This window comes from Prionailurus viverrinus, chromosome C1 (assembly GCF_022837055.1).
Source record: "Prionailurus viverrinus isolate Anna chromosome C1, UM_Priviv_1.0, whole genome shotgun sequence".
Classification (NCBI taxonomy): Eukaryota; Metazoa; Chordata; class Mammalia; order Carnivora; family Felidae; genus Prionailurus; species Prionailurus viverrinus.
In genome coordinates, this window is record NC_062568.1 from 205,910,023 (window position 1) to 205,925,177 (window position 15,155).

Consider the following 15,155-nt stretch of genomic DNA (forward strand, 5'->3'; position numbering starts at 1 on the left):
CTGAAAAGCAGAGAGTCCCAGGCACTAGGTTCACCCACAACAGGGAACTGTGCTCGAACCTGTTTTCCCGCCCTACAGGCCTCATTCTCCATGTCAGATTCTACAACATTTCTCCGACCAGCGCCCCCCCCTCCCCCGCCAAAACGTTCACTTCATGCCCTCCTGTAATGCGATTTAGCCAGTGCTCCTGGGAACATTCTACACATTCAAGGCTCATCGAAAATGCCACTTCAACCCTGAGATCACATGCCCGGTACTAATTAAGCTCTGCACCAGCAGCATTTTGTATAGGACTATTACAACACAAGACAATTTGCCTTGGTATGCGATTGTGTCTGTGTCCCTGGACTGGAAACTCCTTGAAGGTGGAGGCCTGGTCAGCACCGCTGCAGCACATGGCATTCTTGGTGCCCTATAAACATCAAATTGTCGGGGCGCCTGGGTGGCTCAGTCGCTTAAGCGCCAGACTCTTGGTTTCAGCTCAGGTCATGATCTTGTAGTTCTTAAGCAGGAGCCCCGTGTTGGGCTCTGCATGGATGGTGTGGAGCCTGCTTGGGATTCATTTTCTCTCCTTCTGTCTCTGCCCATGTACTCTCTCTCCCAAAATATATAAACTTAAAAAAAAAAAAGTCAAATTGTCTCGGTCGCGTACAGAAATTAGGAAAAGAGGGAAATAAAGTAGTAATTCGCTCTTCGTAGAGAAGAGGGGAGGCCAGAAGTGAATTGACAGTTCGGGAGTAGAGGTGGGGAAAGACCTTTAATCTAACCACCTCTGATAAAAATATTCTTCACGTGGACTTTGAGCACAGGATGGGAAACCAAGAAGCAGGGAAGGCCTAGCAAGGACAAGAGCAGCGACAGGGAGAAGCGTCTGTCCAAACGTGGCTGCCGAGGTCTGGGGAGGAGGGGCTGCTAGGAGCGGAGCGTGGTGAACCGCGCACACGCTCCTGAGGGGTCACTGGGACACGGCGGGCTCTCGCGGAACGGAACGGACAGTGCCGGATACACAGAAAGTGCCCCTGGCACTCAGGAAACCAGGGGACAGGGTTGAACGGAGACCATTTCTACTGCTGCTCGAAGGGTAACTTAGAGCAGATCAACCATAGACAAAGAGAATCCTGTTTCTGGCAGAGCAAAGAGAATGACAGATGGCACCAGGGAAGCCGGCCCCAAGGTCTAAACATCTACAGACTCAGTATGGATTTCACTTCTGCTGGGTGTCGGGGAACCTGTCGGTGGGGCGAAGTCCTAAACGCAGCCCTTCAGGCATACAAATGGATCCTCTGCCTCCTGCTACGGACAGCGACAGCGACAGCGGACAGGGGACAGCGAGAGCTGAGGGAGCGGGTGCAAAGCATCAGCAAACGAGATCGCACAGTGTTCATTGGAGGGGAGAAACAGAAGACTGGGAACTGGGTTGATTTTTGCTAAGATCCACAGGACTAAGGTGGGAGTAGATGGACCCCTGGGGACGAAGCCTTCTTGCTGGCAGAGCTCTAGCAGGAGACAGCTGAGACGCTACATCTACTCTGTGATTTTTCCATATTAGAAAGAGAGAGTAAAGTAAAAGCCAAGTGCAACTCCAAAGAAAGAGCACCGTGGGGACAAAAGCTCGAAGGAGACAGATGAAGACATTTTATTCTGATGTGTTACGGTTACAATGAGAACTTCCAAGTTCCAAAAGTCCAAATAAAAATAGAATTTTACAAATTAAAAAAAAATACAATTTATGTACACAATAGGATTAGCTAGTATTACTATACAAACCAACAGTGCAAACAGAGAAAAGGAAGCTGCTACTGTCGAGGTGACCAACGTCCACGGAGCTGGGGGGCAACACTGTACATTGACACTGCAGGGCCCGGAGGGCGCTTCTGGCCTTCCCAGAGGCTTCCTGGTCTCCGAGGGCCGCATCAGTACGCGATTTTGCATCAGAAATGTCATAGAGTTGGTTGGGTCAAGCAAGCAAGCGTCCATCCCAGCCAGGAACCGCTAGTTAATCAAGGTCATGAGCAAATCACCCCCCAGAGCGCAAAGGTCCCACGGTCGGGAGGGACTCTCGCTCCCTAGCTCCCGATCACCTCAGCTGGGGAACCGGAAACACCAAGCACGAGATGAAACACAGAAAACCGTCTCCGGCCACCCCCGTGGTCCCCCTGTGGGTTCTGTTTATGGACATGCCATCCTACCCAGAGGCGACGGGGCTGGTGATGGGGGAGATGGTGACAACGTGGGCTTCTCACTATCAAAGGGGTGAGGCTTCCAGTTACTTTGTTACAAGTGGGGCAGTCGCTGTCTTTGGGCTTATCTGGGAGGGGCAGACGCCCACAAAGGACAGGAAGCAACGTGCCTTTCCAGAGGGAGTCTGGGTCAGTGGCGGCCAGCGGATGGAGGGAGGCATTTGCACGGTGCCATCTGCCTCTGGGCTACACCAGTGGGGCCAAAGTATCTGGTGACTTAAATGCAAGGCAGTGTGCACTGGGGGGGTACATTCCAACAGCATTCATCCAGGGCGGCCTTGAGGCAGGCAGCTGGCGTCCCAGACCCCCGGAGGCCAGAGGTCCCTCCGCAGCACTTTAGTTCTGCCGATTCCAGGGAGGGACGGGAAGAGGGGGTTGTTCCTGTGATGGGTGGTCCTGATGTTTGCCTGACTCGGGGAACTGCTTTCTTTCTTAATAAAGGGAAAGATTAATGTTGGCCAAGCTCTGAACGCTGCCTTAAAACACACTGGCAGCCGGTTAAACACAGTCACAGTCAGAAGGGCTTGCCTTTTTTGGTCCTTGTGATTCCCCCAACTAGTTATTGGGGGGGGGGGGGGGTCCCATCCACATCTCACAAGTCAAGTGCATCCAAGGAAACTGAAAAATGTAGAAGTTAACGTACTTTTGGTCAAAGAGGCAAGAAAACGGGAAGAACGGAGGGGGCCGCGGTCAGGTGGGAAAGACCCTGAAAGCAGCCTCCTCACTGCGGAGTGTGCTGAGCACAAGGCCTGGGCCGGCCTGGCCCCGACGGATGGACGGATGGACAGGAGGACGGAAGGACAGACGGACGCCCGCCCCCAGAGGGCAAGAGGTGTTGCCGAGGTCCTGGCGTCCACGCCCTCAGGCATCTTCCACAATTTACAAAAATAACTTAAATGCGAAGGAATGGCCGTCTTGAGTCCCAAAGCGTGTCTGCCCCAGGGCTGCAGGATGGGCCTCGGATGGGGACACAATAAGGGGAGAGCACGGGGGGTCGACAGGGGAGAAGAGCAAATACCCGATGGCAAGTGCTCACTTTGGGTGCCCAGTCAGAGGACCACCCGGCCCGGAGGGAGGCAGGTCACTGACAGCCAGAGGCCTCCTTCCTAAGGTTAACGCTATAGCCTCAGGGCCTGGTCCTGCCCACCCTGGGGACCGGTTGGCAGCAGGGGGCTGAGAGAGGTTTTGAGGGGCACACACCCTCCTTTGGGAAGAAGCTTCATCCTGACACTGGCTTCTCCAGTCACATCACGTTCCTGCCGAGGTCACTGGCTCAGGGCTCGCTTCTTTCTGTCTGAGACACAACTGTACCACACCCCCAGAGTTAGGTAGAGCAGTTTGATCGTGGGGCGCCCTTTTAGCTAACTTGGGGTGGCGGGGGGAACGCCAAGATCCTCCTGCTTCACCAGGCTGCTTCATCAGGAAGACGCACGTAAGAACTGAAGGAAAGTTAGTCAATGAAGATCAAAGGGACGAGGGACGGACCGGAGGAGAGAGAAGCTGAAATGTTAAAAACTAGGGGGGGGGTTGTAAATCGGGGCGTATGGTCAGACTTATCTCAGGGATGATCAGTGGGACCTTAATGCTTTGTGCTTCTGGAAGGCGCCGCCCCCACGGAGACCGCGGCCCCAGGGGTGCGCCCAGAGCAGCCGCCTCCAGAAAACAGGTGCTTCCTCCAAACGAACTGCTGAGCACATTGAGTTAAGGGTCCCAACGAAGGAAGACCTCCCCGAAAGGGGTCATTTTCTCACTGCCCAATCCCTAAATTTGGGAATTCACTTAATTTTGCGACTGGCGCTTGCCCCAGTGTCTGCCTTGGTCAAAGTCCCTCCTGTTACAATTTAAGGCAACAGCTGGGCTCCCTAGGAAAGCAGCAGGGAGGGGCGGGAAAACTGCTCTGGGGGTCACTCTCCGGGGGGTGAGGCCTGACGTCCCCTCTGGTCCTGGCACTAGTGGGGTGGAGGGGCCTGGGGCCTGAGCCGATGCTGGACGGCAGGAAAGCAGTGAGCAGGAGACAGGAAGATACTTGCTGAGAGAATCAGGCAAGTTCACGCTCTCCTGGTGCAATACCACCCCCGGGATCTCTGACCAGCAAAGTGTTCGATGATTGTAGGCTTTCCGAGCGAGTGGGTGTGTGGGAATCTTCCGTGCCCTGGCACGGCCCCGGCCAGCCGTGGCGGCGGAGCATGAGTGAGCTGCGCCCTCAGGCAGCTCTGGGAGAGGGTGGGCTGGCCACCCTGGCCCATCAGATGGTCTGGTAGTGCTGCCGTAGTCGGGCGTGCAGAAACTCGAACGTCAGGTTGTGTCGAGTGATGATCCCAACGATCTAGAACAAAGAGAAGACCCACGTCACCTGCAGAATAAATTCACTGGGGCAAGAACAGGAGCAAAGGGAGCCTGCCCGATCCTTCGCAGTAGGCGGAGGAGACAGAGTCCGGGCCTGTACAGCGCGGGGACAACCCGGTCACGCTGTGCACTTCAAGGTTACCCAGTTTCCAGATGAGAAGGAGATCAATGTAACCAGGGCTTATAAACTGGAGGCCAATGGGACAAATTCACCCCCAAGAGGAGTTTTAGTCGGGCCAGCTAAAATCTGAATTTGAATGTCTTAAAAAAAATGTTTATTTGAGACAGAGAGAGATTGAGAGAGAGAGAGCAAGCGAGCACAAGAGTGAGCATGCGCACGAGCAGGAGAGGGCCAGAGGGAGAAAAAGGGAGAGAATCCCAAGCAGGCTCCGAGCTGTTAGCACAGAGCCCGATGTGGGGCTCGAACTCAAGATCTCTGAGATCATGACCTGAGCTGAAATCAAGAGTCAAACACTTAACTGACTGAGCCACCCAGGCGCCCCTGAATTTGAATGTCTTTTGGAGCAAGGCACATGCTCCCTAACCTTCTCAGTTCCCACCACCCCTAGAGCCTGCCTCACACACATGTCCAAAAGGCATAGCTCAATGCAGGCTTCCGAGAGGCCCAGACCCCGCTACAGCTCATAAATATGGTCTCTCAGCATCACCTGAGTCATTATGATCCTGTGATTTATAACGGGACTTATAATAGGCAATTTATAACAGGTCTTCGTCCTAGTCCCTGCCACAAGCTCTTGAAATTCGTGGAATGAAGTGATGAGAGTGAGAAGGTGTCTTTTATCATTCATAGCAGGCTCCTTTCAACCATACCTGAGTTTACGTGAATAACAAGACTTTTAGGAAGCTCCTGAGGACACAGGCTAGTTGCCAGGGGGGCCAACCATGTGCCTACAGGATTGGATCTTCTAGCCCCACCCCCTATCTCGGGGGGTGGGGGCTGGAGGTTGAATCAATCACCAGTGACCCATGATGTGATCAATCATGCCTACGTAATAGAGCCTCCAAGAAGATTCCTGAACTACAGCGTGTGGAGAGCTTCTGTGCTGGGAGGGCAGCGTGCTGCAGAGCGTGGACGCGTGGCGCCCCTTGCCACATACCTGTCCTGTGCGTCATCTCTTCCCATCTGGCTGTTCCCGAATCACAGTCTTCTATAGTAAACTAGTAATCTGGTAAGTAAACTGCTTTCTCGAGTTCTAGGAGCAGAGGATCACGGGAACCTCCGATCTATAGCCACCTAGCCAGAAACACAGATGACAACTGGACTTTTGACTGACATCCGAAGTGGGGGGAGGGGTTGGTAGGGCTGAGCCCTTAACATGTGCGGTCACATGCTAGCTACCTCCAGGTACATGGTGTCAGAAACGAGCTACGCCGTGGGACGCCGAGCCGGTGTTCAGAGACTCGGAACTGCCCGTGTGCGGAACAGGGACAGAAGTACAGCAGAGGATGCATCCAGAGAAACAGGTTTTTGTGACCGAGGCGGCAACACACATCTGTCACTCACGTGGGTACTCCGCACCGCGAAACGTGTCAGAACCCTCACTGGACTTGTGTTTCAAGGAACACGATCTGATCCCCCACAACTACACCCACGAAGAGCAGGCTGTGGGGTGCCAGTGTCTGCCATAGGATGCTTCTATTTAGAGAGGTTTCATTCCCCGGGGGTGGGGGGCCACTTGGCAGCACAGATCCAAAGTCTCAGGAGGGTGAACACTAGAGTGACATTTAATAAAATATCCCCCAACAGAGGACCGCTGGGTAAGTGGCCGACAGCCAGCCAGTGGAATGCTATCCAGCCAACTAAAATACCATAAGCCAGGGGGGGGGGGGGGGGGCGCGCCTGGGTGGCTCAGTCGATTTAGCGCCTGACTCCTGATTTCTGCTCAAGTCATGATCTCGTGGTTCGTGTGTTTGAGACCTGCATCGGGCTCTGTGCTGACAGCTGGGGGCCTGCTTAGGATTCCCCCTCCGCCCCTCCCCCACGTGTTTCCTCCCTCTCTCTCTCTCAAAATAAACATAAACTTAAAAATATATCTATACTGTAGGCCAACGAAGTTTTCTGCCACCGAAAGTCATTTCCTCTAGATTAAACAAAGCATTAGGGTATTAAACAGTATAAACAGTGATAACATTCTCATTAAAACTTGATACATGAAATCGCTACTCCTAGATGCTGAGAAGAACGACAAAAGTTCTACCTTGGCTAGACAGCATGGCTACCTCTTAGAAATAACGCTTTGGTATTTCTTTTTGTTTATATTCTGCTTCTCTACATTTTCTTACATACGTCTTTTTAGCAACCAAACAACACCTGCGTAATGAGAGAAAAAACATGGAGTTCTAAAAAGAAAAAAAGGAAAAGTCTGCAGCAATGATTACTAGTTGTACCTGGCTGTATCTTTTAAAACCGTTCAAGTGTTTTGCTTGACATTCTCTCATTTAATGTTATAAATGCTCATCCTAGGTGGAGAGCAGAGCCCCTCCTCCAGGAAGTACAGGCCCCCACGGAGGGTGACGAAAACCTGGACACCCGAAACTGGACTGTGCTAAGGCTGCCGTGACACTGGCGACACCTGCTGGCCGAGCGGAGTGTGCGCGTCAGCAACACGCAGGAGGCAAAGGTCCTCCGAGGGCTGCGGAGGAGGTTCTGGCCCCAGGAACCCTGCTGGTTGGGAGGCCCTGACTCGCACCTGGCACTGCGGTCACGGGGTCATGGGGGGGGGGGGAGGGTCCTCTCCAGAAGAGGCACGGCTGTGGGCAGACCGGAAGTCAGACTCACCTCCCCCACGGCATTCACCACGGGCAAGTGCCGCAGGCCCATCGTTCTGAACAGGTTGAAAACTTGAGAGACGTGGGTGTTAGGTGAAACGGTGAAGGGCGAAGGGTTCATGTACGGGGTGACGTCCTGCAGAGGGGACAACACAAGTCACCGGCGGCCACCGCCACCCTAACCAGGATGAGGCGCGCACGGCGCCGACCAGCTCCGCGTGGGACGGGCTGCTGGCCTCCTCTCTGGGGTCCCCGCCCCAAGGGACAGCCCCGCTCACCACAATCATGCGTGGGTTCAGCAGCGTCAGGTCCAGGTCGTGGATGTCCGGGTAGCGCGGGTAATCCTCAGCCATCTCGGCGTACGAAAGGCGAGGCTGGCTGGCGCTCTGCAATCCCGACCAAGACACTGTCCTTGCTCGGGCACAGCGACCGTCAGGGTCACGTCTAGGGCCCCTCCCCCTTTAAGTCCATGTCCCCCCAGCCACGGCCCCACCCGGCGCAAGGAGTGCAGAACAGAGCGCTCGGCACAGAGCCGCCGCCATCTCCAGCCGGCTCCCCGCCAGCCTGCCACCCTCGCGGAGTCTCCTGATCTCTCGGAACCTGCTTCTCTTCATCTGTAAGATGGATGTGGCTTATTCTGGAGTCTAAATGAGAGAACAGCTAGCCAACAGCTGTCGTGGGTTGACCTGTATCCTTCAAAAGATCTGAGTCCTAACTCCTGCTGCCTGGGAACGAGGCCATATCGGAAACAGGGTCTTGGCGGATGTGAGCAAGTTAAGGTGAGGTCATACTGGATTAGGGTGGGCCCTAGATCCAATGACGGCTGTCCCTCGAAACAGAGGAGAGGATGCGGAGGGAAAAGCCCACGTGACAACGGAGGCAGAGACTCGAGTGACACATCCACAGCCACGCCGTGCCAAGGATGGCCGGCAGCCAGCACGGACTGGAAGGCAAGGAACGCCCCTCCCCTGGAGCCTCTCCAGAGAGCAAGGCCCGCTGGCGTGTGGACTTGGTACTCCGGCCTTGAGAATCATGAAAAGAATAGATTTCTGTGGTTTGCAGCCACCCAGTTTGCGGCAACTGGATACGGCAGCCACGGGGAATGGACACGGCAGCCACGGAGAACGGACACAGCAGCTCTGTTACCATCCCTGTATCCTGAGCATTTTAGATTTTCCCTCCGCCCTCCCTGGGCTCCTGGGCCACCACCACTGGCACTCAGGCTGGGCACAGTGGCTGCAAGCACCAGTCACTGCTCTGTCCTGATCTCTCTCCCCGGGACCCCGCTGTCTCTGCACACAGCGTCCTCCACCCGCCGCCTGCCGGGCGGCACCTGCTCCGGCTGGTTTCTGCTCAGTCACCCAGCCCACCTCACCCCTCCTGTGCCCCACACGCCACCTCCACCCTCATCCAGCCAGGCTGTCCTCACCACAGACCGCTCTCCCCGTGGCCCCTTTTGTCCTGCCCCACGCTGGCTCTCTTCCACAGGCCACCAGGACCACGAGTGACCTCAGGCTGGCCTCTGTGGGCAAGAGCCGAACCGGGAGTGTCAGTTTGGAAACCGGGCCTCTGGGCAACCTTCAGGGTCTTCAGGTCGCCACAGGGACCACTTTGAACAAGACACCCCCTCCTACCCCTGCTTTTCTCCGTAAACACCAAAGGAAAGGAAAAAAGGAAATTAATGGGAAAAACAGTATTTTTTGGTAACGTACGTACAAAAGTTCGCCCGAATCAGAAATCAAAGCGTAGAAACTATGTTAAAAGTCTGCAGGCTAGAAGGACACTTGACAGCCAGCGCACAGACTAAGGGGAAGGTGACTGGGAGAGTCCCCTGCGGCTCAGGGTCACCTGAGAGGCACGGACCATGGCAGAGGGAGCCGCGGGGCCGCACGCACCCTTCACAGCAGCCCGCTGGCACCTGGCCTCTCCAGCGGAGGCACAGAGACTGTCCTCCCGCCACCCCGTGCCTTCGAGAATCCCAGTGCAGACCAGAGACACTCACTGATTGACTTTCAGAGTAACAAACTCCTCGGACGAGCAGGGTGACCAGTTGTGACCGCAGGATCAGGCCGTGGAAGGTCAGAGGGCGGAAGCGCTCCTCCATGGTCCAGTCTTCGCTCGGGGACTGGTCAGGGTATAGGTTGGGGTAGGGAGTGTATCTGTTACATAAAAACCAGACGCTGCCTAGCACACCCTCAGCAGGACTGCTTCTTGTTTCTCCCCCACGTCCCCAACCAGCTCCCCAAATCCCCAGGAAGCTGGGGAGCTAACAGCAGAGCGCCGGCTCTTCCGGAGCCCGCGCGCTCACCTCCGCTCCAGCATCTGCTGCAAAAGGTCCTCCTTCTCGGCCGGCTCCTCGGGGACGTGCTCGTCACACACGTTCCGCAGCTCGCTCGACGGGTACGACTTCATGGACTGGCTCCGCCTGCGCTGTTCGCCAGCCCGGGTGACGATGCTGGACTTCTGTGCGTGGGCAGGAGGGGAGGGGACAGGTTTCTAGCACGGCGGCCAGCGACTGCTGGGCACGGGCACACAAACGTGGCATCTTCGTAGCTTGGGGATTTGGGGGACGGTGGGGTCAAAAGCATAAGCCGACAGAGGAACTGCAAGAAATCTTCACGGTGGCTCAGGGGGCTTGGGATTGAAAGGAACCTCTCTGAGCCTCGGGGTTGGGATCTTGCGGTTTTCTGCCGGCCCAACTTCCCCACCCCTTGGGTTTGGGAGCAGCCCCTCCTCAACTCTCCAAGGGAGAGCCCCTCTCCTACATCACGTCGTGGGGGGACCGTCGATGTATGTGGGCCTGGCCCCCAGAGCCAAGGGGTGGGCACAAGGCCTCCGTGAGGCAGCGGGACTCTCCCACTGCCTGGATTTCAAATCAGGAGCAGCGGCTGGCGTCCCCTCCAGGGCGTCTGCCAGCCGCCCGCACACCCGGCGTGCTGCTCCCCACTCCCCAGCTCTCCTGTCAGTCTTGCAGCCTCCGGCTTGTTTCTTTTTCTGTCTGTAAGTAGGCCCAAGTCCATCTCTGTCATTGACAACTCTAGAGAGCCCCCTGCTACCACTTATATGCCATAAATCACGTCAATTAAAACAAAAGATCCGCCTACACGGATTGCTGGAATGAGAACGGACACATGTCCCGATGGCCTAACGAAGTCCACACTTGCTATCATGTCTACACTCACTCTCTCGCTGCACGCAATGAAGAGGCTGATTGGCTGATTCTCCCCGCCAAGAGCCAACCAGGGCACCCCACCTACGGGCTGGCAGGCACGAGATGAGGGTGTCAAGAAACTGCCTGGTTGTCGCCCACCGCTCCCCTCGGGCTGCTGTACCTTGAATTTGATGTTGTTACTGATGAGCTGGTTGCCCTTCATGAACTCCTTCTCGTTGCCCCGGTTCTCCGTGACCACCGGGAAGGCGTGGTGGACCGTGGTGCGCAGGATGCTAACCAGAGACTGGATGCGGGTGTGCGGGTAGACGTAGGTCAGGTTGGGCTCCATGATGTCACTGGCTCTCAGTCTAGAGGAGGGAGGAAAGCCGTCCAGCCTGAGCAGAGAGCCCACAGCACTCGGGAGCGAGTCCCGGCGCTCCTGCACTCCTGGACCGTGGGGGTCCCTCTTCCGAACCATCTCTGGCAGCTCCTCTTGGGGCGCCTGGGTGGCTCGGTCGGTTAAGCGTCCGACTTCGGCTCAGGTCATGATCTCACGGGCCGTGAGTTCGAGCCCCGCGTCGGGCTCTGTGCTGACCGCTCAGAGCCTGGAGCCTGTTTCAGATTCTGTGTCTCCCTCTCTCTCTGGCAGCTCCTCTGGATTTCTATCCTTTGCAAATGCCCTTCCCCGTGCCTGGAACGCCCCTCCCTGCTCTGCCAAACCGGTGGGCCTTTCCTCACCCCTCAGCTCCACACAAAATGTCCCCTCCCCACAGACCCCATCCACTTGTCCGGGTGATCGGCCATTCCCTCCTCAGCCCTCTATGGCACGCTGCTTGTGTTACCACTGAACTGCTAATCGTACTATTGGAATTAAAAGAAAAAAAAGCGCGGGGTGTCCTTTTCCACCGGGGTGGCAACTGCAGGTTACAGATCAAATCTGGCCTCTCCCGCTCACTTGCGTGTCATCTGTGCCTGCGTCTGCACTGCAGTGGCCGAGCTGAATACGTTAACAGAGACCACGTGGCCCGCAAGGCTGAAGACGCTATCTGCCCCTTTGCAGAAAGTCTGCTGATCCCTCTGTGGGACTCTCAGGGCCGGGTGGGATACCCAGACACAGGCGGCCCAAACCATCTGTGGGCTGGTGGAGAATTTGGTGATGATGCCCAGAAAAAGCACAGCTGATAGCATGACACTCGTTAGGCGGGAAGCGGGCTGGTTTGCACTCAACAGGGCTCGGCAGACCCTTAAACGTCGTCATGACACAGGCCTCTTCGAGAGACCCCCCTTCGCGTTTAGCCGGAATGCCACAGGAGCCAAAGACCACCAGGAAGCAGCCTGCCCACCTCTGCCCCCACCAGGCCCCTCTGTCCTCCACCCCCGGGTCCCCGCCACACCTACATGCTTCCTGCAGCCCAACCGCAGAACCTTAATTACCACCCCCCACCCTGATACAAACATCCCTTGGGCCCCAGGGTTTATAAATTCTGAAACAAGCACACGAAGACAAGGCGTGGCCTCACTTGTCCATTTCCACCTCTGTCTCCCACTCCAAAAGTGGTACGCCTCGCAAGCCCACGTGAATGTCATAAATGCCCTTGTTGAAAAAGTCCCCCGTCCATTTGGCCACCTGAAACAGGAAACAAAGACTTGAAAAGAAGCTGCTGTGGGGGGTGGGGGGGGGGGTGCGTGGGGAATCTTGGCCGCGCACCTGAGAGAGGCCGGGAAGGGGAGCACTCACCATCAGAGTGATCATAATGGGGAGCCCATAAGTGATCTCGTTGGTAGACTCAATCAGGATGACCGTCAGACTGATGGTCATGCGCACGACCCCACCCAGGAAGGCTGCGGCACCAATCAGGGCGAAGGTCCCCGAATAGATATGGCCCAAGCCGATGTAGCTGGGGACGAAGGAAACCGAGACCCTGGCTGAGGATCCCAAGGTTTCCACACCCGCGAGCATGTACACACGGGCGTGCTCACGCGCACACACGGTACCTTTTGAGGACATTGGCAACTAAACGCCCAAAAGCGGCTCCACACAGCAGGGAAGGCACAAACAGGCCACTAGGAACAGAAGTGCCATAGGTCCAACACGCGAGCAGGAAATAGAGGGCGAAGAACAAGGCCAGGGTGACAGGGCTGAAAGTGCCTGCAAGGCAAGGGCCACCCTGAGTCCCACCACCGGATGCCACCAAGGCCCACCGGGCTGCCCTGGCTCCTTCCAGATCCTTCCGTACCCCACCAGTCCGCCTCCGACACTGGAGGCAGAAACTCTGGCCTGGTCTGGGGTGGTATTACGAAAGAAAAGTCCCATTGCTCAGATCTGAGGGCGAGCGTGGCTGTGTCCGTGGGCCGACAGAAGGGGCAGAGAAATGGTAATTTGTTCCCTGCAGGAAAGACCGATCGCCCGAGGACGGCAGGCTCACGGACTCTCACCGTCCTGGTGGAAAAGCTGAAGGATGGCAGACTCCTGGGGATTGAAGAAGAGTGTGGCCATGTCATTGTAGGTCTCGTTGGGACAAAAAAAGGTCTTGATACTTGAATTGACATCTTCTGATGTGACCTGAGACACAGGAATCAAAAAGTAGGCACAAGGTCACTAAAGGGTCAATACACCGGACCAGGGCGCTCAGAGTCTTCAAGCGGGATGTCTCTGCTCAGGTTGAGAAAGTCTGGCTCGCAAGTTTTACCCAGAAATTAAACCTGTGGCAAAAACAGATCTCTAGCCACGAGCAGCCAACCGTAATACTGTATTCCTTATGTTTTGAGGACACAAGAATCGGGAGGAGGGCTCCTGAGTTACTACAATGAAATTCGCCATGGATCTGCCTCTGCTTCCTCTCCTGGTGCTAATTTAGTAGGTGACACTGCCAGAAGCCTGACCCCAGAGCCCCGTGGGCTGTGGGAAGAGGAGGTGGGTGACAGATGAGTTGCTGGGAGGTGACAGGTGATGGTGGAGGACAGGCCAGGTTCCTGCCTGACCCAATGCCCCGACTTTGGGTCCAAATGGAAAAAGCCCCCCCCCCCCCCCCCCTGCATTTTCTGCAGGAGAAAAGCCAGTTCCACACGAGGCCTGGAGGAGATGCTCTGCTCCTGGCTGTCTCTCCCTCCCAGGCCCGTCTGGCTGAACAAAACCCCAACAGGAAAAAGAGGTGATTTCTCCACGATTCAGACCTCTCGTTCTCTCTGCCATTTTGTGTGGGAAGAGGACATCCTGGTAGCGGCCTGACTCATCGGAGGATAAGGGCATTTGGGGCAGGACAGTCCCTGTGTTTTAGCTTCTGGTGCACAACGGTACAGGTCGGGTACTTAACACTGTGTGTATGGATACACTGTTACTACAAAGTTCATCACGAGTAATGGATCTTGCCTGGATTCAGTTCTATTGAGGACATTCTAGAGATGCCGTCCTGTGAGGTGATGGGTTTGCAAAGTCCTGCCAGGTGAGCCTGCCTGGGCGATACAGCTGGATGAGGGCTGCCGCAGGAAGCAGGTCGGTGCCCCTTACTGGAGGAACCTGGCAGGGAGGAGCTGCCAAGGGAGAAATGTGTGTGTGACCGCGGAATGACCAACGGGTGTAGTGTTTCCCAGACTATGTCTAGAGGAACCCCAGTCCTGAGGGCTCCCAGGAAAGAGTCTTGCGGTCGAGTGCATCGAGATGCAGCACAGCACTTGTTGGAGATCAGGGAACCTGCTGAAGGTAGAGCACAGGCTCCACATGCAGAAGGACTGGCCTCTAACCCAGCCCCTCGCCAGCCCGGTGGGAGAGGCATTTCATTCTGTGAAAGCTTCAGCTGCCTCACCTATGCAATGGGAGTAATGCCGACCTCATGTTATATGCTACTGAGAGATCACGGTCAAGACCTCACTTTGTCTGTCTTCCCACCTGTAAAATGGGGTGCCAACACGGCAGTGGTAAGGATTCGATGGAGTCCTGCACGTGAAGTGCTTAGTGGAATCCCTGGCACCCAATAAACGTTCCAAACGTCTGTCACACTTCCTGGAATCTTAAAGGCCCTAGGAAGTCCCGTATTAGAGCAACCTGTTTAATTCTGGTTACCCTGTCAGACTGCAGAATTCTTTTCTGTTTGTTCCCGAATCACATATGTCAACATTCCACAAAACAAATTTGGAAAATGCTGGGCTGGTGATGAGATCGCCTCAGGACTGACTAGCGATAGTGGCTGGCAAACTTTTTCTATAATGAGCCACATAATAAATCTTTTAGGCTTTGCGGGCCATAGACAGCCTCTGTTGCACATTCTTCTTTTCCTTAACGGCCTTTAAAAATGCAAACCCTGTTCTTGGCTCGGGGGCTACACAAAAACAAGCAGTTGCCAAAGGCCAGCTCTGGCCCATGGGCCATAGTTTGCTGACACCTGATCTAACACGTGCTATTCATGGATGCTCCTGGGGACACCAAAAGGACAGTCATCCAAGAAAACGTCCCTACCGAGGCCTTGAGGGAGCTTAGCGGCTACTCAGGGACAACAAGAGGACAGGGGACTTAGTGAACACTCCTGAGCCCCTAACCTAGAGGCCAGAACCTTGCATCTGGCTGACTAGATTCGGCTCTCTAAACCCAACAGGTTGGACCAAAAACTTGCGGGACAAAGCTCTAATGCTTC

At 55.5% G+C, this 15,155-nt stretch overlaps 1 protein-coding gene across 3 annotated transcripts in view; it reads right to left on the reverse strand.

Moving 5' to 3' along the window:
* Nucleotides 1-1,612: 1,612 nt before the first annotated feature.
* The window catches only part of CLCN6 (chloride voltage-gated channel 6), a 32,796-nt gene continuing 19,253 nt past the window's right edge, over nucleotides 1,613-15,155 (reverse strand). The window contains exons 14-23 of one of the 3 annotated variants that reach the window (XM_047869376.1): nucleotides 12,964-13,090; nucleotides 12,523-12,676; nucleotides 12,266-12,425; nucleotides 12,048-12,154; nucleotides 10,709-10,895; nucleotides 9,685-9,839; nucleotides 9,379-9,535; nucleotides 7,655-7,762; nucleotides 7,387-7,512; nucleotides 1,613-4,566 (exon numbers count right to left, since the gene is read on the reverse strand). In XM_047869376.1, coding sequence (XP_047725332.1) covers nucleotides 4,486-4,566; nucleotides 7,387-7,512; nucleotides 7,655-7,762; nucleotides 9,379-9,535; nucleotides 9,685-9,839; nucleotides 10,709-10,895; nucleotides 12,048-12,154; nucleotides 12,266-12,425; nucleotides 12,523-12,676; nucleotides 12,964-13,090 — 1,362 coding nt within the window. In that variant the 3' untranslated portion in view covers nucleotides 1,613-4,485. Of the gene's footprint in view, nucleotides 4,567-7,386; nucleotides 7,513-7,654; nucleotides 7,763-9,304; nucleotides 9,536-9,684; nucleotides 9,840-10,708; nucleotides 10,896-12,047; nucleotides 12,155-12,265; nucleotides 12,426-12,522; nucleotides 12,677-12,963; nucleotides 13,091-15,155 lie in introns of those variants that run through there. The other 2 variants (XR_007154546.1, XM_047869377.1) reach the window with 2 other exon arrangements.